Consider the following 26,574-nt stretch of genomic DNA (forward strand, 5'->3'; position numbering starts at 1 on the left):
CCTCCGTTGCTAAGTAACAGCTCCTATGCTCTCCGTGCTTCGCCAAGCAGAAGCTAGCTAAATGCTACGACCCAGATTATGGGAAAACCCGAAGCCACAAGTAGTGTCTGTTTGATGAGAGTGCAGATTTGAAGCAATGACTGCTATAAAAGACGGAGAGTACACGGCTACGATCTACAAACTGGTGAGAATACGCCAATTAGTTAGGGTTCTTAGCTTGTTGAGCTAACAGCTACACAGCGTGAACCAAACTCCATTCACAAATCGTTTATTTTAGTGTTTCATTCTTAATGAAGTACTTATCCAAGACGAATTATATTTTTCTGGAATTGAGATGCACTTTCCGTAAATTCGGCTTAAGTTTAAACTTATAATAAACAGAGAAAATGTAAACTGCAGTGTTTGTAGGTTTGTACCGGTGGTTAATCTTTGAAGTTCTTATCGCTCCAGTCCTTGTAGTTTACTACAAGTGATTGGATAAAGAGAGCGAGTGTTAATCAGTCTACATACTCAAGCTTTTCCCAATAAATATGTGTCTGCGTTGTAGATTAAAGATGGTCAGTATGTGGATGCCATTCACATCCTGAACGGCCAGCTCCAAAAACACACCAAGGTAAGTCTGCCAATCTTCAAGGGGGGAAAGGAGATATGCAACCCGCGATATAAGACTTAAAGAAACAGTAATCCTCTCTCTCTTCCTGTCTCTACTCAACAGTGCACACAGAGAGCTCTGAAACATTACAACTTGATTTTCTTGTTTGTTTGTTACATGGGCTTTTTTTGGTGTGGAAAGCTATTACATACATGTTTGTCCAAATACAGCAATTAATGGGGCTCATTTTCAAGACTTCATCATTGGATCCATAAGATTAATTTTATTATAGTGTCTTGTCATTGATCTGAATTGCTTCACTGTTACTGTGATGAAACTATATTACTTTGGGTAGTAAATTATTCGCTCCCTCATCTGAGTCACTCATTTTTTCCCTTCTAATTTGCTCTGCTCTCAGTACGTTACTTTCATTATGACTGAAATAAACTGGCTACATCTTTCTTTTTAAATTAGCACATTGTAAGTGCATTTTTGCATATTGCACCTCAGTAAATCTGGCACACTTTCAGTTGTAGGGATTACTGCACTGCTGCAAGACATTGTTTTCAGCTTTGTAAAGTGTAAAGTAAAGTGTGCGTGTTAGTCCCCATGGGGAAATAGTTCCTCTGCATTTAACCCATTCACCCAGTGAAGCAGTGGGCAGCCACCAATGCAGCGCCCGGGGAGCAGTGTGTAGGGACGGTACCTTGCTCAGGGGTACCTCAGGGTAGCCGTTCAGTGGAGTCGAACCCCCGACCTTCCGATCATGGGGCCACTACTCTACCTACTGAACTATCCCTGCAGTTTTGTTCTTTCTTAATTTTTATTTATTGAGATCTTAAAAAGGAAACGGTTTTTAAAATACAGAAAAGAACATCTTAAAATGCAGCAGGAACCCTGGTGGGCTGAAGATGTCTGCATTTTGTGCTCAGACATCCTCAGGTGAGCTGTGTGTTTTTCTCTACAGATGTGCCTCAGCTGGTCACTCTCTCCTCCTTTCACCTGTGTCTCAGTCCAGGGCGGCGCTGTCTCTGCTTGGTTTCTGCTACTATCACATCCAGGACTTCACCAACGCCGCCGAGTGCTACGAGCAGCTCACGCAGCTGCACCCGGAGGTGGAGGAGTACAAAGTGTACTACGCCCAGTCCCTGTACAAAGCTGGTGCTTATCCCGAGGCCACCAAGGCTTCATTTGCACTCGACAACCCCAGCAGCCAAACCAAGGTACAACACACACACACACTGAGCCCAGCTGTGTGTGCATGCGTGTGTCATTTAAATAAATAAACGAAGAGCTGGAAGTGTTGTGGTCCAGGTGTTTCATCATTGCATCAAATTTGTCAGTTTATGAACAATTCCACTTTATTTGTACAGAATTGTTTTAACACCATCTGTTAGATGATCTCCATCACGAGGAACATTTGTTCACCAGACGTGTTCTAGCGAATGCATATGGCCCATAAATGCACAATAAATGAACAAAGGCAAACAAAAATGTTTGTAATTCAGCAACAAGGGCCACACTTTTTATCAAAGTTACAAGAAGGCAGCCTGTGCATCAGAGTCAACCCTCTGAACCCCCAAACCAGAAAAAGTGTCTGGTTTTACAAAAAAAATCACAAAAATAACACCATCCATCAAAACCAGAAGGTGTAAAAACAGATGCAACAAGAAGCACTCAGAGCACACAAACCTGCGTCAAGGCAGCTCACTCTCTGGGTGATATTTACTCTGAAGATACATTTTGTATTCTTTGTTCTTTTAAATCTACTTTAAGAACTTAAAGACTTTAGGAAGTTTGTAGTGCAGTAAAAACTAGATACAGGTATCATGAAAGACGTTTATTTTGATTACACTAAAGGACTCGGCAATGAATTATAGGTACAGATTTGTAAGTACCTGAAATTAATTACTTGATCTTATTGTGTAATATTACTACAGTAATATAACTCTGTGTTCCTAACAGCTCATTCTCTTTCTCCTGACAATACTTTATTTAAAGATATATCGCATTTGGGGTCAATTTGAAAGAAACGCAGATGTGAAATGTAAAAGTGAGGTCAGAGTAGCTGTGTCATGATATTTGGATGCAAACTCTAATGTGATATTTAGAATCCCCGTACACCAGAATCACTTCCTAACTGTTACCAATACAAACAAAGGAAGTAGAATTTTAAGCATAATTCTGCACATAAAAGAGATTTGACAAGTTTGACCATGAAAATGAGGTCAGAGGTCCAAAGTAACGTGATATTTAGAATCCTCACAAATGTCTTGCTGTTGTCAGTACAAACAATGGCAATGAGAAACATGGAAGAACTTTGACTTTCGGATCAAACTTTTAACCTTGAAGAAAAGGTCAGAGGTCAGATGTGATATTATGTTTATAATGATATTAGACCAATAAATCATGAAGTTGACCTTGACAACCTCAGTGGGTGTAAGCCAAATTTTAATGGATTGTTAACATGACTCCACTTTACACCCCTACAAAGTTTTATTAGAATTTATTCAAAAGCTGTCGTGTTTACAGACGCATGCAAATGCTACCAAAAACATTACCTCCTTGGTTATTCCATCATCGATTTTTAGCTTTCCAAAGGTCTAATTCAGGGAAAATTGAGTATATTGACATCTAATTAAATCAAATTCAAAGTTTGGTCTAAAGAGATAGTTAGCATGCTCCCTCCATCTTCCTCCAGGAGATATTTGAAGCGTCAGTGATAAAGCAGGTTCTGAAAATCACCAAAGATATAAATCACAAGAGTCGACGCCCTGATTGTACCTTCAGTGGCTCTAATACGCTGTTGAAAAGGTGCAGGGTAACAACTTGTAAGTTAATCAGTGCAAATTTTCTTTAGCACCATTATAAATCATTGAATGATAATAAGTCAAGCTACGAGTGTGTGTTTGTGTGTATGAATTTAAAACAGCATCATAAACGCTGTTTTATGTGGCGCGTCTCTCTGACTTGTCCAAGACAAACTTCTGCCAAGGCAGAGAATGAAGGCTAATCTATAATCTATGCCTAATAATGTGGCATTTTATGAAAATTAATTTAGTCAGCGTGTCACTTTTAAAGCAAAAATACATCGTTTTCACTAAACAGTCCCGAGAAGCTAAGACTGAGTCGGCTAGGAGCCATAGTCACGTAACGACAATTTAGCCATTTGCTGGGGCTGAATCTATATTTTTATTCGCACACATACTCCCAAATATATTTTACAGACACAGAAATTTCAAGTTTAAATTTGTAAATTTGCAAGAAAAAATCTCCTGATCTCCTATTTATAAAAAACTAAAACCTACAAGAAAAAAATGGAAACATTGATGATGAAAGCTGGTGACAAATTTTCATACATTTAACTGTAACTGGGTTAGATTTCTCTTATAAATTTACAAATTTACAACAAAACCTTTTGCCGTCCTGTTATGTGAATTATTTTTATTCTGATGACCCACTCTATCCTCCCTTCCTTTGCCCGTGGACGGTTTGTGACATACCTTCAGTGGAGCTATTGCGCTGTTGTAAAAATTAGACCAGAGTAAAAGTATCATCTAGAAGCTTTCTGGGGTTCAGAGGGTTAAGCTTGTTTTGTCCTTGTGATAATATCAAGAAGAAAAGTTCAGAGGTTTTGGAGAAAAGGTCCAAATGTGGGAAAAGAAGCTCATAAAAATGGTTATGGATGACAGTTTGCATTACAGATTACACTTTGTACTGGCTCTTTTTTTTTGGCCCCATATTAAAATTAGCACTTGGCTGCTGTTGCCGTGTCCCTGTTTTACCTTCGGTTTATTGTCTCTCTCTGGCACAGATGGTCAAGCTGCAGGCCTGCATTAAATATTGTGAGGAAGATTATTCCGCTGCCAAGGTGAGGAGCTTTAACACGTCATCTGTTAACACACGATACCATTTCTGCTCAGTATAGCATCAGATTAATCCTTATTATGCACAGCCAGACACGCCTTCATTAGCGTCACTTTCTGTTGTGTTTTTGTAGTCGCTGTTGGAGCAGCTGCCGCCGGACGACCCGGACTACGTCTACAATATGGGCTGTTTGCTTTACCAGGACGGCAAGTATGAGGAGGCCTGCAGGAAGTTCATGTCTGCCATGCAAGTGCTGGGATACGTGCCAGGTGATCAGTTAAAAACACACATTCAGTAAGCTGTTCTCTATGCACTGACCTGAAATCAAAAGACAATTTATTTACTGTCACTGGAGTGTTTCTGGAAACCCAAAAATATTCACCCGTAACAGCCAATAAGACGACGCTGTCTAACCGCTGGAAGGACGGTCCAGTAACATATCTTCATCTGCTCCATCTCTATAAAAAAGCAATGTTGACCCAAACAGCTCCTCCTGCAGAAATAATCTTGTCCTTCATTTCTTATAGTTGGTGGCGTTGGGAGAATCCACAGTCTGTGGGAGAATCCACAGTCTGTGGGAGAATATCAGCTGTCTCTGGGTTTTTTGTAATCAACTCCGCACTACTTTTTACAGTGGAAAGGGTTTATTTTTCAGGTTAACCGAAAATATTTGCAGATGAGATGAGTTTCTATTTCTGTTAAACAAAAAGAACCAGAACAAAAACTGGACATGACTTGAATTCATCATACATTTAAATAAAATTGATTAAGATAAAATGATTGTACACCTCTGGGTTTTTGTGTCATTTTTGTCTCTTATTTTCAGCGTTGTCCTACAACATCGCCCTGACTTATTACAGCCTGAAGAACCACAATCAGGCCCTCAAGTATATCGGAGAGATCATAGACCGTGGAATCAAGGAACATCCAGGTAAAAATAGCTGTGATTTTCTCCTCTTTTAGATATTTATTATTTTTAGATCATGTTTTTGTCATCAGCATGAGGGTTGTTTTTTTTCTGCGTACCAGAGCTGAGTGTCGGGATGACGACCGAAGGCATCGACATCCACAGCGTGGGAAACACGCTGGTCCTGCATCAGTCGGCCCTGATCGAAGCTTTTAACCTCAAAGCTGCAATCAATTACGAGCTGAAGAACTGTAAGAACCTCCATCTGTTTCCAACACGTCACTTAGAGAGGTAGTGAGGTGGCAGACGAGCCCGCGTAAAAAAACAGTATTGATGACAACTGTGGCTGTAAAGTGAACCACAGTCAGTATTCAGACACCAACCACACAAGAGCTGAGGAACATCACAAACCTATCCATGCTGTGGCCAATCATAGCTATCTAAATCCTCTGTGAAGACACATGGGTGTGCTGAGAGCTGGTCTTTAGTTTGACTAACCTGACGTTAGCGGCTGTTTCTCACTGTTTACATTATAAAGGATGGATGTGGGTCCTGGGTCTGATAAGAAAAGCCATCGTAAAAGCTCCTTAAACCTTCCCCTCAACCACAGTAAACACTTTCCTGGTGGATTAATCGCTGGTTTTAGGTCACAGTGAGGAGAACAACAAGCCGACGTTAGCTAGCTATCACAAAGTTTTGCTCAGTCACATAGATATCAGTCCGCAGGCGGTTAAAGTTAATAATAACTGTAGTAAATAATGAATAAATGATTAAAGTCTTGAACCATCCCTCATTACTTTATATTTTGATTCAAATGAGCCAGACTTGTATTTTTTAAGTCCTCTTGAACAATAGTTCTCCAGCTTTCTGAAGGTCTTTCAAAGTTCTTATTTGGACAAGAAACAAGAAATGCAGCAAAGATAAGTGTCTGATTGCCAATAGTTTGATTTACTGCCAATGCAGTAAAAGCATAAATGGATAGAAACCATCAGTCCTGGATTGGCCTCCCCAGAGCCCGAAACTCAACATTATTGATGCAGAGAATGAAACAAAGACGAGCTTTGAATGTCCTTCAAAAGCCCCGGAGAACCCTTCCTGAACACCAAGAGAAGAAAGAAACTAAAAATAAAAAAAAATTTGATATTTACCCTGTAGCCTAAAAATATTTTTGCATAGGCCGCAATTATCAAGAAGAAGCCTGTAAAACTGTTTACGCTCGTTGTGGTTTCACATGTGTAAAACCTCACCAGTGCAGAAAAAACAGCGTCTGCGACAAGAAACAAATCCAGAAGTTTCCACTGAGGTGAGTCTGGTGGCCAGGGCTCCTTAATGTTTTAGACCTTAAGAAATTTTGTGAAAGACGCAACATGCCATGGTCATTTATTCATCAAAAAATACTCTGCAAAGCAATGAATAAATGACCATGGACACAACAACTGCACACCAGATTCTCCTATTCAGAGCATCTGTAATAACATTAACAAAGTGCAGTTTCAGTCTGTCTGTTAAGCATCAGGTACTACTTTAAGCAAGCTAAAGCAAAACGTATGCATGTGATTAAACACACTGAAAAAGCCTTTGAAGGAGCTTGTACACTTTTACATTCAATGCAAAAAGTGAGCGTTTAACTTTGTTTGCCAAAAAGGTTAGAACCGAGGGACTCGAACCTTGAACCTGTCAGTGTTGATGACCTGGGTCTTTTTCAGTCCTTTGAATTTTTAACTGATGTATGTGTTGGGACTGTGTTTTCTTACTTGACTGCAGGCTCAGTGCTTGTGTCCTAAACCAGGTCACAGCCGTAAACTTTTCCCTGTTCATAAGAGGAACAGAAACCGATAGAAAGAGATGAAAATCGGCTGCAAGAGAACTTGCAAAGCTTCCTTTAATCTTCAAAAGCAGGGTTGTAGTCCTTTCTTTCTCCACCCTCTGACACATTATCAGACCAAAGCTTTAAAGAACAGTGATCAGAGGACGACATGCAGGAAGGAAGCCCACATCAAACGGCCGGCTCTGTCAGACGGACGGAGAGTCGCGTCACCTGCTGCATGAAACGGATGGAAAGATGTGCTGAACCCAGCCTGCAGGGATGAGCTCAGAAACGTTTTTAGGGGACATCCCGAGCACGTTTTGGCTATATTGGACATTTCTTATTAACCTCATCAACACCACTGGTGCTGATTTGATCTCAGGCTTCTGCTGTCTGCGTGTTGAAGTGTGTTTCAGGAAGATATGAACCCCAAATAAGAGCCACCAGGTCACCGGAAAACCACTGTGAGAGAGGGTTAGGGTTAGTCTAAACACTCCTAGTTTCAGAAACTAGACGTTACTTGTCAGCCTTACAGGTTTTTGTTAAAAGATTTCCAGCTGGGAGTGCCAAACAGGAGAAAATCCTTTTAAAGGGGTAGGTAGAACCTAACAATAAGCCCAGAGGACCAGTGGGATACTTTTAGTCCAATAAGAAGTGATCAGAACTTTGTTTTCCAGAAAAACCTTTTGTAGAAAAACTGTAAATGCTTTGTGGCATGTGTTACAGTTTTGATTTTATTAGATATTGAGCGTTAAATGACAGGTAGGTAGGGAGAGAGAGTGAGGATGAAAATCAGCTTTGCTCATGTTTGAGGAATTGACTCAGTACATCTGAAAACAGTTCCACGGGGCGCCTGCAGATGATGATTATCGATTTTCCTTATGAGGTTTTCAAGACTCTGCGCTGTTTCTCAGAAATTTCTCAGAAAAAAACCTCTATGTGCACTGAAACGACCTGATTTCTTCTCTGTTGTGTTCCATGTGGATTCCTGCAGTGAAAACAGCTCAGGAGGCTCTGACAGACATGCCCCCGAGATCAGATGAGGTAAGGACATGAAACTGTTTGCACAATCACGTTTGGAGGCCCCCATGAACACAAAATCATTACTGTTAGGGTGAAGACTTCAATCGAAAGGAAGGAAACGAATGACTCTGTGTTGTTATTCAGTAGTTGTCTGAATTAAGGCTGCCTGGGCTCGCTGAGCCTGACAGCCTGTAGATAACAGAGATTAATTCAAGATTAGAATGGAGACGTAGGTGTGAAGGCTTACATGGAGGTAATGATGGTATTTTTATCATCCTAACATGACTTATTTAAAATTAATGTACAGATGGGACACTGTCCTTGGTCCAGCCTGTCACTGCCTCTGAGTCATGGCTTATGAACAACTAGTGCCCCCTAGTGGAAATCCATGCAAAGTGCACTGAGTCAGAAATACTAGGAAGTGAAGTTTTACCTAAATTTTTTACAGGCTGAAATTAATGGGACCACAGCAGCAACACTCAAATGAAATGGATCCAGAGTGTAAAAAATACACTCTTATTCTAGTCATTTATATGATTTAAAGTGTTTGTTTTTTGTGAATTAAATAATCGGTAGAACAGAACGTAAACACCATCATTTTACTGTTTATCACTATAGACAACCACTCATTGGGCGGGGGGGGGGGCTTTTTTCTCTAACCTGTGCCTCCTTGTCTCTTCTGTCCTCCTGACTGTGACCTGCAGCTCAGTCTCAGTGTGCCAGTTTAAAGGATGTCTCTGTTCCTAATATGACAAAGGGAGGATCAGGGTGCTCATCCTCCTTAGTCCCTCCCACGTGAGATGTGAGCAGAGGAGGTGAGGAGGAGATACGAGGAGAGAGGAGACGAGACAAACACCGTCTAACAGAATGAGCCATCCTCGACTCTGAGCATCATTTTAAATGATGTCAATTAAATATGATGTTTGACATCATCATAAACTGTTCTGTTGTAGCCACAGCAGTTTTTCATGATCTCAGGTGTAACGGTGCTCGTGACATTTTTATAGTCTCGGACACTTTTAATTAAATTCACCACGAGGAGCAAAGTGACCGTTTCCAGACCTGGTGTTTTTGCTCATACACAGAAACAGTGAAGGAGAAAAAGCTTCTTCATCTTTAGAAACTGAAACAAGAATTTAAACAGGCTGTTCAAAGAGTCCTTCTCCCTCCAGCTGTGCCTCTTTTATACACTAACAATAAAAAAGAACAAAATGAGCAACTGAAAACTCACAAACGATGAAAGTTTGTATTTCTGTTGAAGTCTGTACAACTAGTTTTATGTGGTTCATTATAAAAGCAATCAGCCCCGCTTCAATTCGAAAAAGTGCAGTTATTCTTGTACACTCAGTGCAGTATTATGTACTTCATCTCCTATATTATGTCTACTTTTACAGGAACTGGACCCAGTGACACTCCACAACCAGGCTCTGTTGAACATGGACACGAAGCCGTCGGAGGGCTTCGAGAAGCTGGCCTTCCTCCTGCAGCAGCCCTCCTTCCCCCCCGTCACCTTTGGAAACCTGCTGCTGCTCTACTGCAAACACGAGGTACGCAGCAGTATTTTATCTGAAGGAGACCAACTACAGCAGCAAAGACTCCCACTGACCTGCTAAACGTCAGGTCAAAGATGCTTTTCTTGATTTTCTGTCATGTATCTCATGTTCCAGCGGTGGATGTTCATATTAAACATAAGCAAAGTGTCTGATAAAGTCAGTGTAGCGTATGTACAAGTACTCCCTGTGGGCCAGAAGCTCAGGCTGCTTCAAACACTCTAGTCTTGGCCCTGCGTGATGCCTGTGACGGTATATTTCCTTACTGTGATCATCACATGCAGCTGCTTTTATAACCCGGTGTTTCTGAGGGTCAGTCAGCAGGTTGTCTTAAACGGCACTAAAAACAGCTTGTGTTTCAGACAGATGATGAGCTAAGAGGCTCAGTAAAAAGTACATTTGAATAAAAGCAAAAATATGTGCATAGAAATTAGAACAATGGGATCCTGGTAATTGTTCCTGTTGCTGTAGCAAACCTGCTGAAGACTTTTATTCTGCTATAGAAACACATATGCAGATGACACAGTCATTGTAAGCCTCCTTCATGGTGAAGAGGATTCCCATGGGCCTGTTGTGGATGAGTTTGTTTCGTGGTGTGATCAGTCCTTCTTAATGATCAACACCTTGAAAACCAGGACATGGTTATTGACTTCAGGAAGACATCCCCCCATCCTGCACTAACAGTGGTAAATGGTGCAGCCATTGAACTGGTGGACAGTTATTTGGGGGTTGTTCTTGATAAGGCTCTGTCCTTTGAGTCACATGTTGCTGCTAGAGTGAAAAAGGTTCAACAAAGACTTTTTAAGGAGGTTGAGAGGTTTCAATGTTTCATCTGAAATGATTTTTTATAAAAGTTTTATTGAATCTGTTTTAACTTTCTGTATCATCGCTTGGTACGGTAATATGTCCCTGAATAATAAGACCAGACTTAACAGATCATCCTCTCTTTAATGATTTTCAACTGCTTCCATCAGGTCGTCGTTATAGAGTGCCTGCAGTGAAGACAGAGACATAGATTGTCTTTTGTACCTGCTGCTATTATCATAGTTAATAACACTAAACCATAAGTGTTGTTGCCATTGCACACTGCACTTTTTTGATGAAAAATCTAGGTTGTTTTCTCAGGCTTATATTATATTATATTATATTATATTATATTATATTATATTATATTATATTATATTATATTATATTGGAGTGTGTATGTGATGTGTTGGTTGTCTGTTTGTTTGTACGGACATACTGCAAATCAATTTCCCGTTAGGGACAATAAAGTTACCAATAACCAATAACATCAATATGAAACGTGCTGTATTCAGCGCTATTTGGACTTTCAGACAGGCTCTTGCTGTGATCCAGCAAACACTGTGGGAAATAATTTGTCCCACTCCACCGTGGCTTTAAAGGCTCGTAACAGCTCAGATTAGTTCAGGTAATTAGGTAACTGAAACAAGCAGTTTTAGCTCACAAAGGTTCAGAAAAAAAACATTTTAAAAAACATCCACGTGGCCAAACAACGCAGGAATCTCAGAAACACAAAGGAGCACGAGGAGGGAAACCAGGTGGAATAACCAAAAACTGAGAAGAAGAAGAAGACACAGCTGAAATTTATCAGGATGTGGCAGAAAATTACAGAGGCGACAGGAAGTAGCTGCTGCAGATTACCAAAATAAGACAGAAGAAAAAACAAAGATAAAGAAAAGTAGACACTGAACCATAAAAGACACAAAAATAAATCTCACAAGAAATTAATCAAGAAAACATCTTTCACAAAAGCATCTGCCACCGTGCCAGTTTAAATAAGACAGATAAAGAATTTCTGACTTTAAGCATCAATATTCAGATCTACTGCTCCAAAAACACAGTTTTACAATTAATTTCTATGTTTTTTCTTTACTTTTCCTCAGTAAATTAAAATTTTCCATACAGTTAGTTTTAATTGGCAGCCCTATAAACTCTGAACAGCTCCTCTCCCTGACAGCGCTCACGCTGACCTCATTATTCAGAGATTTATCGCCGTTCTCCATAAACACCACGACGCCTCTCTGTAGCATGTCAGCAGTTTCCACCAGTGAGCATCCACGCAGGGAGTAACACTGTTTGCAAAGGGATTTGGACTCATGTGGTGTGAGTTCCAGTGGAAAGAGCTGAAAACAAAGAGCTGCAAGTCTTTCATTAAGATGGCATTAACTTCTCTGCTGGACTTCTCACAGTACTTTGACCTGGCAGCTGATGTCCTGGCAGAAAACGCACATCTCACCTACAAGTTCCTCTCCCCGGTGAGTAACGAGCATCCTCAAGAGACCAGCCAGTTGATTTTATTCTAATTAGAACATCTGGTGTAGTGTCGTCTGCACAAATATGACTAGTAATAACAAAAACAGTCATCTGTTTCTTTTTCTTTTTCAGTACATGTACGAGTTTCTTGATGCTTTGTTGACCTGCCAGACGGCACCAGAGGAGGTACGGTACAAAACACCTGACACCTTATTAACAATAGGAAGCTATTTTTAATGATCTGTATAAAATCAACCAAATGTCCACATGATATGAAATTTTCACGGCCGAAAAATATATTTAAGCTCTGTTTAAACTGTTCTCATTGAAATGTTGACTTCCAGCTTGGACTTGGATTCATGTGCAAGATTTTTCTGAGTCTCTTTGTAATGACTGTAAATGAAACAGATCATTTTAGTGAAGTGGTTGAAATGAGAATTAGTACCTTTACACCTGAGCTGGAAAACAAAGAGAGTGCAGACTCCAGGACGGGGAAGGAGTTTCAGTTATGTGAGGGTGTTCACAAGTGAGACGAGACTGACAGATGGACCAATGAGGACGTTGTAGCGGTCCGTTGTGGTAAAGAGGAACTCTTTATGGCTCAGTCTACGTTCCCTCACCACGAGCTCTGCGTTTTGACTGAAAGCAGCATTGAAGACACATCCGCTTCCTCTGAGGGGTTTCTCGACTCAGCCATAGATTGGATGAGGATCTCAGTCATTCAGTTGAGCTGCTGCTCCACATCGAAAGGAGTCAGTCAAGGTGATTCAGGCCTCTGAATAGGATGACTCCTGGACCCTCTCTAGGTGCTTCAGGGATATCTAACTGGGAGGAGACCCCAGAGCAGAACCAGGACACTCTAGAGAGGTTTTGTAATTTGGCTTGCTTAGGAACACTTAACCAGCCTCCTAGAAGAACTGGAGGAGATGGCTGGGAGGGGGGGGGGTCTTAACACCTATGCTTAGACTGCTGCTGCCACAATCCAGACCTGGACAATCGGCAGAGAGTGTATAGAAGGATGAAATTACAAAATAATACTCGTTATTGGAGTGCTAGAAACATGAACCATAGTACGTTAACCTGCTGAGCTAACCAGTCAACACTGTGAATGAAACACAACTAATGCTGTGGATGACAGTCGGCTGGAAAAGACCAGTATGATGGTTCAGCATCAGATTTGTTTTTGTGTCTTTAGTATCCGTCATGTTTCATTACCTGCGTTCTTTTTTCAGGCTTTCAGGAAGTTTGAAGAGATGAACGGAAAACTGGCGGAACAGCTACGCAAACTATCAAAGCAGGTTGTTTACCTCACGCTGCTCTTTCTGTCTTACTGCACACAGCATTTTCACACTGCCTGTATTTTATTTTGTGGGGTTATATATCAGACATGCTTTTGTTATAGGAGTGGCGTTGTGGGTTAACTCAGAACTATAAAACGTGGTTTGGAGGCTGGTTGCAAAGGGGCTTGCAGTTGAACTTGCCGATTTCTTGCAGGACAGGATTGAATACAAATAAAATGTCTGTGTGAATCACTCATCTTCTTCAAGCTGCAGGAAACCAGGCTGACTCGAGATGAGGAACTGCTGAAGAAAGCCGTGCAGGACTTCGAACTGATGCAGGAAAAGTGAGGACACGCAAACATAAACACACGAAGCCGTGTTTTCATTTCCTCAATGGAAACAAAGCAAATTCAGTAACAGAGGATTACTTTCTGATTGGCCGCATCTCTTCACAGGTACATCGTTGTCCTCATGGCTCAGGCTAAGATCTACTGGAACCGCGAGAACTTCCAGATGGTGGAGAAGATTTTTCGCAAGTCGGTGGAGTACTGCAACGATAACGACACCTGGAAGCTGAACGTGGCTCACGTGCTCTTCATGCAGAACAAGTACAAGGAGGCTATCGGCTTCTACGAGCCCATCGTCAAGAAGCACTACGACAACGTGAGTGCTCAGGGCGGATTATTACCCGCCTGTTCAACTGTGGGCACCAAATGATGACAGTGTGACGTCAGCTGTAAAAGCTGACAGTGTGCCTTTTTGTCCAGGTGGAGCAGTGTAACATACAAGAGTGTCCCTGCAAGTGCAAACCATCGGTAAACAAAAAACAGACCAAACACCTGTTTCTCTGCCTCTGCAGTTTCTATCTGTGCATGAATCCGCTGTTTAGTGTGATGGTTTGCAGTGTTGTTTCTGATGTTGTACAACTTCAGACAGTCACATGGCTGAAGGTCTGGAGTGTTTAACAGAGCGCACTAACACTGGACAACAAAGAGGTTTTAGGATGTTTTCACACCTGTGGTTTTTAACCTGTTCAATTCAAACTCTGGTTCGTTTTGGTTTGTGCAGGTGTGAACGCAGTAATTGCACCAGTGTTGAACAAAGAGCATTTTTTTATGGTGTGAATGTGATCCATCCTCGATCTGAGCCAAAGCCAGCTGTACGTTGTAGGTTTTAGCTAAAATATTCTCCATGCTCTGTGCGGTAGTGCAGAACCTTCTTCCTGTATTTACTTTTGTTTCTCTCACCTCAGACACATCTGGCCAATCAGTAGACTGAACATTCTCATGTGGTTTGTAGTGACACAAGAAAAGAAATCAAACCCTGAGAAAAAGCTACAAGTTTACCAACCCAGAGTAAACAGACTATAGCTGTGAAAACACCTGCAGGTTTCTTATATGTTCCAGTTCAGATTTAACCTCACATCAGTGGGATAATTTAAAGGTTCTGCTGCTGACTGAAAAGATTTCCTGTGAAATCATTGGTCAAGCCTCTGATCCATGTTGGTGTTTGCTTCTGTAGATCCTGAACGTGAGCGCAGTGGTCTTAGCCAACCTGTGCGTGTCCTACATCATGACGAGCCAAAACGAAGAGGTAACGTACAGACACGGTCACTGTCAGCCCAAAGGTGTTTCTATATAGTTTGTATCCAGAAGAACATGTTTATAACACACATGAAAGTAATGAAACTCATGCAAAGCACTGCTTTAAAAAACAGAGACACACCAGATGAGACAAAAGAAGTCAACGAAATAAATTAATTATCCTATTCCAGTTTAATATATATCAATGTAGAGAAAAAAGATGAAGCAGCATTTATATCCTGATAGAAGATTAGATTAATGTCCACTGGGATGTCCTCCTAAAGAGACAGGGAGCACAGAGGATATCTGTTCAGACTCATGCACACATATCGTTATTGTACTCATTCTCTGCGATGGCCACTGTCACTGTTGATTCTTTGTTATACAGTAAAGCCACAGCGGGCACTACTTTATCTCCACACTGACGGTGACGGAATTAACAAAAAGCCGGGCATGGAAACATGTTGAAATCCAGCAGTGCTGTTAGACTGCCTGAAAGTTCAAACAGCTAGCTCCAGCCTTTCCCCGCTGGGAGTCTGATCAGGTCCCTGTGTGATACTTTCATCCAAACTCGAGCTCCACTGTCCAGGATGGATGATTTTTTGGGGGGAGCCTTTGTTGTGTCTGAGAGTAGAAAGGAAAGGTGTGAGAGAGCAGCAAAGCCCAGAATCGAGCCTCTGCAATAACAGGACAGCATAACTTCTCTGACTGATGATCTCTGCGTGTCGTCCCGGTTTAACAGGCTGAAGAGCTGATGAGGAAGATCGAGAAAGAAGAGGAGCAGATCTCCTACGACGACCCCGACAAAAAGGTCTTTCACCTCTGCATCGTCAACCTGGTCATCGGGTGAGTCCCACACAGGAAGAGCTTTATGGGGACAGTCAGCAGCTATTTACTGTATTCTTCAGTTGTAATGAAAGGGAGTTACTATGCAATCAGAAATCAGTCCTAAGTATTTTATTTTGTATCATTTCTGATGTGAAGGTTAGAGAGGAAGAACAAAAACGTCCTGCTTTCATCAGTAAGATCATCTCTGTGAAACCTTCTTTGCACACTTGTGTTTTGTCTTTCAGGACGCTGTACTGTGCAAAGGGAAACTACGACTTTGGCATCTCCCGTGTCATCAAGAGCCTGGAGCCTTACAACAAGAAGGTCAGCCATTTTTCCACCAATTGTATCAGTCAGATACAAAAGATCACAGAGACCTTCGGGTCACCGAGGCTGACCACAACGTCGTCTCCTACTGCCCAGTTTAATGCCCCTGATGTTTGACTGGCTCCCAGTGCCTACAGCTAAGAAAAGAAAATCAAGCAGGTCACCCTGGAGATCCTCAAACTGTGAACAACACTCAGAAGATTTTGATTCCAGTACTTTTGTAATCACGATGATGATTCAACCGGGCGATCAGCTTTAGTGAGAGAAGAGGTGCCGACTGTGCTTCCACTCAGGAACACTTCAAGTCTCCCTCCGCAGTCCTGCTTCTTGGACTGCAGCTGATTGGCCATCTGTTGGGAGAGTGAGCCTCCAATCAGAGCCTGGTGTTGGTGTAAGTGGTGTAAGGGCCGGGGCTAAATGCTTAGCACCGACTGAACCGAGTAAATCAGTGCTGGATGGCATCGTTCTTACAGATGGATGAAAAAAATGAAAACTCAAATCTTGTTTCTTTAATTTGAAGATTTTTCCTTTTCCCACACAAAAACGAGCAGGGCTCGTACAGACCACACACTTCTGTGTCATTTAACACTGGAAGGACACACAGCATAACAATGCAAGCCTTTAATGGCTGTGATGGAAAAACACAGCCACAGTGAGGATGCTTGGTGGCCCAGGCCCAAACCAGCCCCACCAGCTGCAGGAGCAGCAGGAGGCACAGGAACAAACAAGCTTCATGGAGTGTTCTTTAATATGCTTAACACCCGGACAGTCTTCTTCACTTCCATGTCCACGTTCATGCTTATAGATTAGAGACTCATGCATGTAGTTTTAGATTAAGACTTAAAAAGAGAACCATGCACATGGACAGTTTTATCAAAAGCAGTCTGAACATTTCATCCTTCACGGTTTAGTTTTATTCATAAATCTGCAGTTTCTGTGCAATCTGACTCCACTTACAGCTCGTTGTACAGTCTGATGAAATCTAATCATGCTTTAGCTTAATTTAATATTAAATGCAGGTAATCCCACTTGCAGTGTTCGGACTTTGTGTCCAAGGATTAAAAAATATCTGAACAACAAATACAGTCCTGCAGGAGCACCTTCTCCAAGGCCGAGCTGCTCTTTTTGGGAACCTTTTGATCCCGTTTGGTCACAACATCAGCGGAGTCCAGCTGCAGCTGAGTCCACTAAAATCCAGCTGAGAACACACGCCATCATCCTGAGCCTGTCATCCCCTCCAACAATCACCATCCAGTCGCATCCACAGTGAAAGCAGCGAGCACGACAGGAATGTGAAACCTGGCGAGATGCACGCCCATCACACAAGCTTCTCGTCTCTGGTTACTTCAGATCATTTTATACAGGAAACCGTCCTGCGTGGTTAAACTGTCACGACGACAGCTTACAATGTTCACAAAACAAATCCTGCTGGCAGGCGCTGAGGCGTTCAGTCTGGTTATATGTTGTTAATCTGTTCTGTTTGTGTGTAGCTGGGGACGGACACATGGTTCTACGCCAAGCGCTGTTTCCTGTCCCTGCTGGAGAACATGTCCAAACACATGGTCATGCTGAGGGACACCGTGGTACAGGAGTGCATTCAGTTCCTGGAGCACTGCGAGGGTGAGCAGCCGTCACAAACACGCCTGCAGAAATATCTCGAGAACACACCGGTGTGACGACACGATTAATGGGATTACTCTGTTTCTTCAGATTAAAATGTTCGTGTACGGGTCCCAGTTTTTAGTGATTGTTAACGTTTTGGTGATAGTGTAGTATCTTTAGTCTCTTCACACAGTTGGAAACCGCTGTAAGAGACACTGACCACAGCTTCAGTCCCCTTCAGCTCTGAGAAACCAACATGGTGGCAACTTAAACAGCTAATGTTGATGCTTAGAGTTATGATAAGTCCAGAAGTCAGAAACCAGTGAACACTGACGTGTGTTCGATTCAGCCACCTGCTGATATGAGCCTCTGAAGCTCATCCAAACACACTTTTTGAAGTTTTGTCCAGTGAATTATCAGGAAACGGATCAAACATTCAGGGTGTTACTGCCTGTTTCTGGTCCTCTGCGTCACAGATATTTAACTGCACATTATTCAAACTGTGATCGATCCATCACAGTCACGCTGGGACTTTAGGTTGTTTAGCTGGAGTGTAAAATTGTGTGCAGTGTTTCCATTTTAAATGTTCTTGCTGATGCCTCCTGTACTGCGGTAAAAAGTCATTTTGTACTCCGAATGCTCTGACCGACTGTTTTCTTTGCTTTCCTGCAGTTTATGGGAAGGAGGTGCCGGCCATCATCGAGCAGCCTCTGGAGGAGGTCCGCATTCACATCGGCAAGAACACCGTCACCTACGAGGCTCGGCTTCTCAAGGCCCTGTTCTACGAGGTGATTGGCTGGAACAAGTGACATCACAAAGGTGTTACCGGCTGAGTTAGGACAGTTTAATAAGTTCCACAGAAACTCGGTTTAAAGACGGTCAGCACACAGTGACGTGTTTCTGTGGAGCTTTCGTCCGGCTTCTCTGCGCTGGGACACTTCTGGCTGAAGGACGTGATCTCAGTGAGCAGATCTGATATAATCACATTGCTGCATTTATCATCACTATGAACACAACGGTTTGTAGAACAGACTTTAGTTTTATTGGTTATGTTTATTTCACTAACATAAACATACATGATGATAGTAATGTAAGTTTATCTCCATGCATTCGGTTCATGCAGATCCTCTGCAGCCGCTGCTCCCGACTCTGTTTGTCGATTAAATACGTGTGAAAAACAATACGATTTAAAGTAAATAAAGATATTTTTAGAACTTAACTCAAGGTTTTCACCAGGAAAACAACCTGGGTGGATTCTGATGTTTTTTTCAAAGTAAATGTAAATATGTGTTTTAAATAGAGATGCTCCAATCAGCATCTTTAGCTTCATATAAACTTTAAAAATCATCGAATCGTTAAAAATCAAAGATCGTCGAGTCTCTGACCACATCACGCTGTGTCCTCTGTGTTTTTCTCACTGTGGTGTTCACACAAAGGTAACCCCACCCCCCTCCAAGTCCAGCTGATCTCTTGTTCACTCATTGCAACTACAAATTTCTCCTAAAGAGGCTACATCAAAGAAAAAACACTGTTTTGTGGACACAGTGTCGCTGATACACAGGGGTTAGAGTGGGATTGGGCTGGTGGGGGGTGGGTATATTTCCTGGGTCTTTACCGTACAATATAAAGCGCCTCGAGGTGACTCTTGTTGTGATTTGGCCCTATAAATTTATATATATATAAAACTGAATTGAATTAATTTATACTTTTGTATAAAAACTCTTAGCTGTGCATTTTCACTTCTCAAAGCTGAAAACATCGGGACCAGCTCTGCCCTCGTCACCATTACAGCTCAGTGTGGGACTTCAGCACTGTAACTTTCATACAGCACTTTCTGTGGACTCCTGTAGTGATGGCTAAATGCTAAAGTATTAAGATTCCAGTCTTATTGTGAGCATGAACTCTGACACGAATGGAAGGATTGAAGGCTCAGAGTGTGCATGCAGCCGTGTGTCACCGTCTGATTGGTTGAGGTGGGAGCAGCTGGAAACAAAGCCGAGCTGCAATAAAAATGAACTCTTAATATTAAAAGCTGCCGATCAAATGTAATCACTCATTAACTGGAGGTGGGCTTTCAGGATCGCCGTGGCCCACTTTAACCCCTGGAGCCAGAAAAAATCTCGTGATGACCTCGAAAAGTCGAATTAATCCAAGTCTCATCCTCCAAAACGCTCATTTACATTTTACCACGGTCCTACTTATTGGGTACGCCATCCTTTTTTACGGTTGGAGCATCACTACTTTCAAACATCTTGTTTAGGTTTGATAATAATAATGATAAAAAAAATCAGCTTTATTGTTATAGTAACAAAACATGACTGAAAATAAAGCTTTAGCTTCCACATCCCAGCTTTGCATTAGGCGTTTTCATCATGTTAACACTACGTTCTTAAAGCGACATGTGGTGTGGAGAGTCTGCCTCGTTTCGCCGATGACGAAAGTCTCTACCTGATGATCTACAGTGTTTTTTTCTCGTGAGAACGCCCCTCAGGAGAGCGGCCTCTTTGTAATGTCCTGCTCTGTCAGGTAGTAGTTCAGGAATCCTCCCAGAGCACCGACCGCCACCGCCGTCATGTGACTGGAACAGCCGTCTGGCAGATGAAAGCAAACAGAGTTTATCAGACAATAACAAAAACCTCAAATCAGATGAAGTACTTAAGGTGGTAAAGACTGTTCATGCCAGCTTCACACATAACAAGAAATTATCAGCATATGAGCTCCAGCAGCTCTGCATCCAACTGCATTTTTAATGTGACCTCCGCTGGCTTCACAACACCAGCGTTCTTCAGATTTCCTCCAAACCTACAAACGTAACAACAAGCTTCTTTAGCCACAGTGGCTGAAGATCAGCTGATGTGATTGTTACGATCTTGTCATGCTTCTGGGTCATTTGATCCAGCTCTGAGTTTATTGGGTTTTTGTGATTCCTGAGATGTTATGATTGAGTTTTCTATCATTCAGTATTGAGTTCAGTCCTTTCCATGTCACTGAGTTATTGGTCATTTCTGGTCTGTTAGGTCCCTTTTGTGCCTTTGTCGTCGTGTCTCCTGTGAGAATCTGTCTTGTCGTCTGTGTTTGTGTTTCGGTGTCTCGCTCCCTCACCCTCTGTGTATGTCTTAGTCGGGTCATTGTTTTGCGTCTCCCTTCTGTGTCCACACGTTCCCCTCCTTGTGTTTCCACAGCCACTCATGTCTGTCCATGTGTGTTCTCCCCAGCCTGTCTTGTCTCTCTCTCCCTCCATGTCTCGCCTCTGTAACTGTTTGTGTCTCATCCAGTTGTCTCTCCAGTCTGTCTTGGTCCCGTGTGCTTTCCTTCCTCCCGGCTCCTGTATCATGCTGCGTGTTTTAGTCTGTGTCTTAGTGTGTTTCCTGTTTTATTTTGACAGTCTGCCATCCTGTGTTCAGTGTGTTTGCTTCCTCCCTGTCTCGTCACGCCTAATTCGTCCCAGCTGTGTTCCCCGTGTGTTTCTGCTTTTCCTAATCACCCTCGTGTGTGTGTGTGGGTGTGTGCGCATATATGTTGTGTCAGGTTCCTCTTGTCCCTTGTCCAGTTGTCCACGTCCAGGTTCTTAGTTTCATTTTTGTGATTCATTAGTCTACCTAGTTTAGTTCTATCTCCATTCGCCATTTGCTTCTGTTTTTGTGCAGCCTATGAATAAAGCAGCTCGTTTTTTGTTAAGCCTGCATTTGGGACCGCCTCATCATCACTTCCCACATTCTGCAGCTGCAGACCGTGACAGATCCTCAGCTGAGAAAAATGTAAACGGACCTGGAAGTATCTTCTCCCTCCTCTTCACTCTCCTGTGAGGCTGCAGCTGTTCCAGCAGCTCGTCTCCAATGATCTGTGAGATGATGCTCTCTGAGGAGAACAACAGAGAATGAACTGCCCATCCATCCGTTCACAATCTCTGCCCAGAAATAAGTAATTTAATACAGATAAATACAGATAATTGATTCTTGTGTAATCCACATCAGTAATTAGGAGATTTTTTTTGTTTAAAACTAATTGCTTTCAAAATACATCAAATGGGTTAATACATCAGTACAGTGCATATAAAAAGTCTGTTCCATGGCTGATTTTATTATTTATTGTATTCAAATAGATATTTAAATCTATTTATTATATATCTTACTACAGGATCCAAAACATGAACATTGTAGGAATGCAATAATAATTGTGACGAAAAGCTCCCAAAAACCTCAAATTTTCTGAACAGCCCAAAGATTTTCCATCCCTCTAGTTAAATTGTAACTCGGGTGATTTAGTGTCGACGACATTTGTTGTTGAAATTATGTTCTTCAAGGAAGTTTCAGGCTCGTAACCTGTTTCCATTATACATCCTGCCTTTGGCCAACATAAAGAATTCCCAAAGTTTAAAATGCTACAACTTAACTGAAGAATTTCATGTTGTAAACTACTCTGCATGGCTTTCAATTTTTTTATCCGGTTGTTCAGTCTGACGTCACTAGCCGTGTCTGGGTCTAAACTCCGCTGCAGGTCCATATATCAAACGATCACTATGGCATTACTGAGAGTTGAAAAACTGTCTAAAGTCTTTCATCTTTAATAAAATGATCAGCGTTCTGCTCTACCAGGTGTAACAATTGAGTTTAACATCCAGGCATCCATGAAAACGGAATTTATGACATTTAACGGAGTTAGAAGTTAGCAGGGAGTTAGCTCGCTAGCTTCTATCTAAATACAATATAGCATGTCCTGACTGCGGGGTTTTGGAAACAAATTCAAACGTACAGCTCTGCTATCACTTCCAGCATAAATGAAGACAGAAAACTAAACAGCAGTGACGTTTGTAGGGTTACTGAAGTTGGGCTAGCTGGTATATAATGATGTGCTACGTGACCGCTAGCGACACAGCTATGTTAGCATAATATAAACAAGCTAACTTTTTTTCCACTCGATAAAAGTTAATGTGAGTGTTCTCGGTGGTCAGGAACAAATGTAATCGCATGGCAGGATGCTGTAAAAGGACCAAACTTCAGCCAGGAGAACAACTGAGATAATACATCCACAATACGAGGTTAGTCATTCATATACTGCTGCATGGGCTGGGCTGTAGTTACATCGTAAGGTTTTAAAAACTGAGCTTAAATAAATGATTAGCGGTAATAAAAGCCGAGGGAGGTCAACAGTGGTCGCTGACTGTTTTAGGAGCTTTTTGAGATCAAATAGAAGAAAATACAAAACATTAAACATGTTAACAACACAAAAGCCATATTAAACGCAGACTACTTTAGACCCGGAAGTAGGATTCGTCGCGTCATCACTGAACAACCGGATTAGCGTGTATGTGCAGATATAGAACTTTGGCAGCGATTTGAGATGGAAGGACTCTTAATCACTACTCTCATTATCATTGTTTCTACTCAAAAGTTAAAAATTGAAGTAAAAAGTGATTTAATGGTTCAGGGCAGCTGATGTTAAATATGGTGTTCCTCAAGGAAGTATTCTAGGTCCTCTTCAGTTTTTATTATCCACACACAGACACCCCTTGGGCAGCATTATTATTCACCAGCATCCCTGACGACTACTTCAAACATTTATTCTTATTAAAAGTTTTCACAATAAATGAGCAGAAAATTCTGTTTGCAGTCTTTGTTTGCTGGTCTGTCCAAAGAAATCAAGAAATAAATCATGAAAAGTTTAGAAACTGTAGGTAAATTATAACAATATTTCTGAAGTGTCTTCTATAACAAATTACTGCACTTCCTCAAAAGTTTTCTCAAGAAATCTGCAGGTAATTCAGATCTCGTGCAGATTTTTCACTGACATAACGTCAGACAGAGATCTGATCGCCACGTTACTTGTACGAATGCTCTTTGTGTTTTATTTGCCTAACACATAAAAACCTGCATATTCTTGCATCAGTGGCCATCTTTGTTTCATTAAGACCTCTAAAATACACTGTTGCTATATTTATGAGGTTTGACATATTTGGTATTTTTGACTAAGAACATATATTTTAGCAGGTTTGTGATACTCACTGTCTCTCCCAAAGCAGCCCACCTCCTCGTCCTGCAGCCTCAGAATGTGCTGCAGCCAGTCGGCTTTGTGGAAGTCGGAGAATCCAGACAATCCACAAATCAGGACTGCCAACATAGAGAGGAAACTCAGAAACTAATTTATTTACAGTTCAGACATTTTTACAGTTGACTGCTCATCCAAATTCCCCCCTGTACACTTTTCAATTTAATCTAAAACAAAAATTAAATTAAAAGTCTTAAAAAGTCCTAAAACAAGAAAAAACTTTCTTTGTTACATGAATTCTCTGAAGGCGAGCCTCAATGTCTCCTGAAAAGTCAGGACTCAACATTAAAATCCCCAAATTCTACAACCAACACTCTGAATTTTGTTGAAATTCAGATTTTGTTGTGATCTCTTTTATTCCATAATTTTCTTTTATATTGAAATGGTGATGTAGTCATCAAAAAAAGTAAACGTTTTTAGTTTATCTCATTCAAAAGGACACATCAGTATTTGACAATATGGTTTTCCCATTCCAGTCAATCATTTTTATGAGTTTATCCTTACGTTTATCATAATTAGTGGTTTATATTTATAAATTAATTCATTTTCAAGCTTTTTTGCATGAAAATATTAAAATATGAGTAAGAACATTTTTTTAAAATATGGGAATTCATTTTGCATCAAACCGGAATAACACCGGATCAGGAAAATGTGGACACTCACTGTTTTCGATGAAGATGTCGACCATCTGTTCGCTCAGACCGTCTTTGATGTCCTGGTTGGTCTTCATCATGTTGGAGCAGAAGATCCTCTGGTAGTTCTGTTCAGTCATGTTTGCTCTGGATGCTCGTGTGTCACCTTTCAGCAGATTAGTGCAGCCTTTCTGAAATGGAAATACCAACGAGTCAAACTGTGAAGCTCATAAATTCCCCTCGTACTGAAATCATGGTCCTCGCTACTTTAATCAAATATTTCTAACAGTAGTTTTGCCACCTGTGGTGTTCCCCAAGGCTCTGTCTTTGGCTCTGTACTGTTCTCACTTTAAGACAGCTTTTTATTGATTGGCTGCACATTATAAACAGAATGTCTTGGAGAGCGGGTGGGTGGGGCTTCTGTGCTCACAGCTTTTAGAGCAGCCTACAGCCTGAGCTTTTGGCTCAGTATTTTACTGGGAAAAACATACAAATGTAAAGACTCTTAATGAAAATTGTTAATGAAAATGTAATGAGTCTTACCAGGAAGTAAAATATTAAAAATTCAGCTTGGGCAGAGATAGGCAGCATTAATCTGGTATTTTGAGTTAAACCGGAGGTTCTGGGCCGATATGCAAACTCCACACAGGAGGCTCATATCTGGTTTCGAGCCTCTTTCTGTGAGGCTTCCTAAAATAAGGTTGTTTCTTTCTCCAAAATGCTTGTTAGTGTTACACACATCTGTGGGTCTTTGAGTGGTTTTACGTGTTGTTTCCATCTTTGTTTGCTCACCATTTTTCCAATCATGAAGTAGAGAAGCTGGTGGGACAGAGAGTAGTGTGGACACCCAAAACGAGTCATGGTGTCCCGGCAGGGCTTGGTGACGATGCACGGCGTCCCGTTCATCTTCCTGTCCGAACACACACACACACGACTCGGGCAGGTGAGTGTCCTCACCTCAGCTAACAGGTATTGTTACCTTCATACATAATTACACAGTAGTGAAAAACAATCCAAACTACTGACAGTTACAATGAGATAAAGAACTTTCTTTTTAGTGTAAATCAGCATTTTTAAAGTTAAAAAACAGGCTGCGGTCGGTGAATAATTTGCACAGTCCAACAATCCAAATGTAGGGGAACCAGCACAGTAAAGAGCCTCTGAAGCCGGACTCTTTGGGGTGTTGGTGTGGGTTCCTACCAGGTTCCCAGCAGCAGGGTCAGACATTTGTCACTGAGCTGCTCATCGTAACACTCAGTGGTCATGGTGGAGGGATAAACCAGGCTGGGATCTGTGGTGTACCATTCCTGAGGAATCAGCCAGAAACTCCACGACAACAGGGGCTCGAACTCTTGAGAGGAGGATGCAAGAAACGCACAAGTGTTAAAGTCTGCTAGGATCTCAACAAACCTCACCTCCACGTCTGTGCAACACCTGCCTGCTCATTTCTCTCAAGTCAGATATTTAAATTATATAATTAAACCTTAATCAATACGTCGTGATGATTAAAAACATAATTAAATACAAATTTAACTCAAAAACAGCCCCTATAAGTTCAAACAGTCTTTAAATAAGCTCCTCCTTTTTCAGGAAACACCTACAGAAGACGTCACAGCAGTGAAACTGAAATTTGTCTCTCAGCTTTCTGACTGTTGTCTGTTCTTGATGTTGTGTTCACTGACCTGTAGTGTTTCAGTGTCACTGTGAAGAACAGATTTGTAACATCACTGACACTTTTACCTTCATAAATATAAGGTGTGATAATAAAAAATACATATCTGAGACTGCCCTGAGCCTTTTCATAAAAACCATAACAGCTCCAAGAATTAACCACTAAATGGATCAGCACTGTACCTGCAGACTTTTGGGACACGGAGTCTGAAAGTCTCACCTCTGTAGTATTTTGGGTCGTCCTGTTCCAGTGCAGCGTTCGCCTTCTCCACACTTTGGTCGAGACGTCTGACCAGAGCGACGGCGGTGGTTCTCTGAGCCCAGCTGACCGGGTCGGTGTGAGGCCACGTCCGGACCGCCTCCTTCAGCTCAGCTGAGACACAAAAACAGGAAGAAAGAGTTCATTCGTAAAATAAAAGGATGTAAGTAAACTTGCTTTATGGTTTTAATTTCCTCTGCCTGTTTCCTCCTGTGGATGGACCCTCTTTCGGTTTACTTCCTGTTTTATTTTGAAAGGTAGGCCCTTAGTTGGTTTTCTGATCTGTTACTTTCTTCCTTTGTTCTTTTTCGTGCCCTCGCTTTT

At 41.6% G+C, this 26,574-nt stretch overlaps 2 protein-coding genes across 3 annotated transcripts in view; one reads left to right on the top strand and one right to left on the bottom strand.

The window, feature by feature from the left end:
* ift70 (intraflagellar transport 70) lies at positions 1 to 18,715 on the top strand. 2 transcript variants are annotated; one of them, XM_085404778.1, is made up of 20 exons: positions 1 to 184; positions 548 to 613; positions 1,606 to 1,815; positions 4,407 to 4,463; positions 4,593 to 4,728; positions 5,286 to 5,390; positions 5,489 to 5,617; positions 8,168 to 8,217; positions 9,591 to 9,743; positions 11,960 to 12,025; positions 12,156 to 12,209; positions 13,256 to 13,321; positions 13,571 to 13,647; positions 13,759 to 13,966; positions 14,071 to 14,118; positions 14,825 to 14,896; positions 15,629 to 15,732; positions 15,960 to 16,038; positions 17,532 to 17,661; positions 18,316 to 18,715. In XM_085404778.1, the coding sequence occupies exons 1-20, from the start codon at positions 137 to 139 to the stop codon at positions 18,450 to 18,452; spliced, it is 1,995 nt and encodes a 664-aa protein (XP_085260904.1). In that variant the 5' UTR covers positions 1 to 136; the 3' UTR covers positions 18,453 to 18,715. The 2 variants fall into 2 exon arrangements, with proteins under 2 accessions (XP_085260904.1, XP_085260905.1); XM_085404779.1 differs by lacking the exon at positions 14,071 to 14,118.
* The window catches only part of lg4h16orf89 (linkage group 4 C16orf89 homolog), a 10,117-nt gene continuing 2,205 nt past the window's right edge, over positions 18,663 to 26,574 (bottom strand). Inside the window, exons 2-8 of the mRNA XM_085404780.1 lie at positions 26,212 to 26,364; positions 25,521 to 25,671; positions 25,113 to 25,230; positions 24,352 to 24,511; positions 23,646 to 23,750; positions 21,412 to 21,501; positions 18,663 to 20,234 (exon numbers count right to left, since the gene is read on the bottom strand). Of these exons, the coding sequence (XP_085260906.1) occupies positions 20,131 to 20,234; positions 21,412 to 21,501; positions 23,646 to 23,750; positions 24,352 to 24,511; positions 25,113 to 25,230; positions 25,521 to 25,671; positions 26,212 to 26,364 (881 nt within the window). The 3' untranslated portion in view covers positions 18,663 to 20,130. The remainder of the gene's footprint in view (positions 20,235 to 21,411; positions 21,502 to 23,645; positions 23,751 to 24,351; positions 24,512 to 25,112; positions 25,231 to 25,520; positions 25,672 to 26,211; positions 26,365 to 26,574) is intronic.

This window comes from Rhamphochromis longiceps, linkage group LG4, assembly GCF_057381845.1.
Source record: "Rhamphochromis longiceps isolate RC_006_pf linkage group LG4, R_longiceps_female_GT1.1, whole genome shotgun sequence".
In the NCBI taxonomy this organism is placed as follows: domain Eukaryota; kingdom Metazoa; phylum Chordata; class Actinopteri; order Cichliformes; family Cichlidae; genus Rhamphochromis; species Rhamphochromis longiceps.

Excerpts from the sequence above, each read along its gene's own strand:
- ift70 (XM_085404778.1), top strand. The coding sequence starts at position 137 with ATGACTGCTATAAAAGACGGAGAGTACACGGCTACGATCTACAAACTG. Across the intron at positions 13,322-13,570 it reads TACGCAAACTATCAAAGCAG|CTGCAGGAAACCAGGCTGAC; the intron begins GTTGTTTACCTC and ends ATCTTCTTCAAG. Across the intron at positions 17,662-18,315 it reads GTTCCTGGAGCACTGCGAGG|TTTATGGGAAGGAGGTGCCG; the intron begins GTGAGCAGCCGT and ends GCTTTCCTGCAG.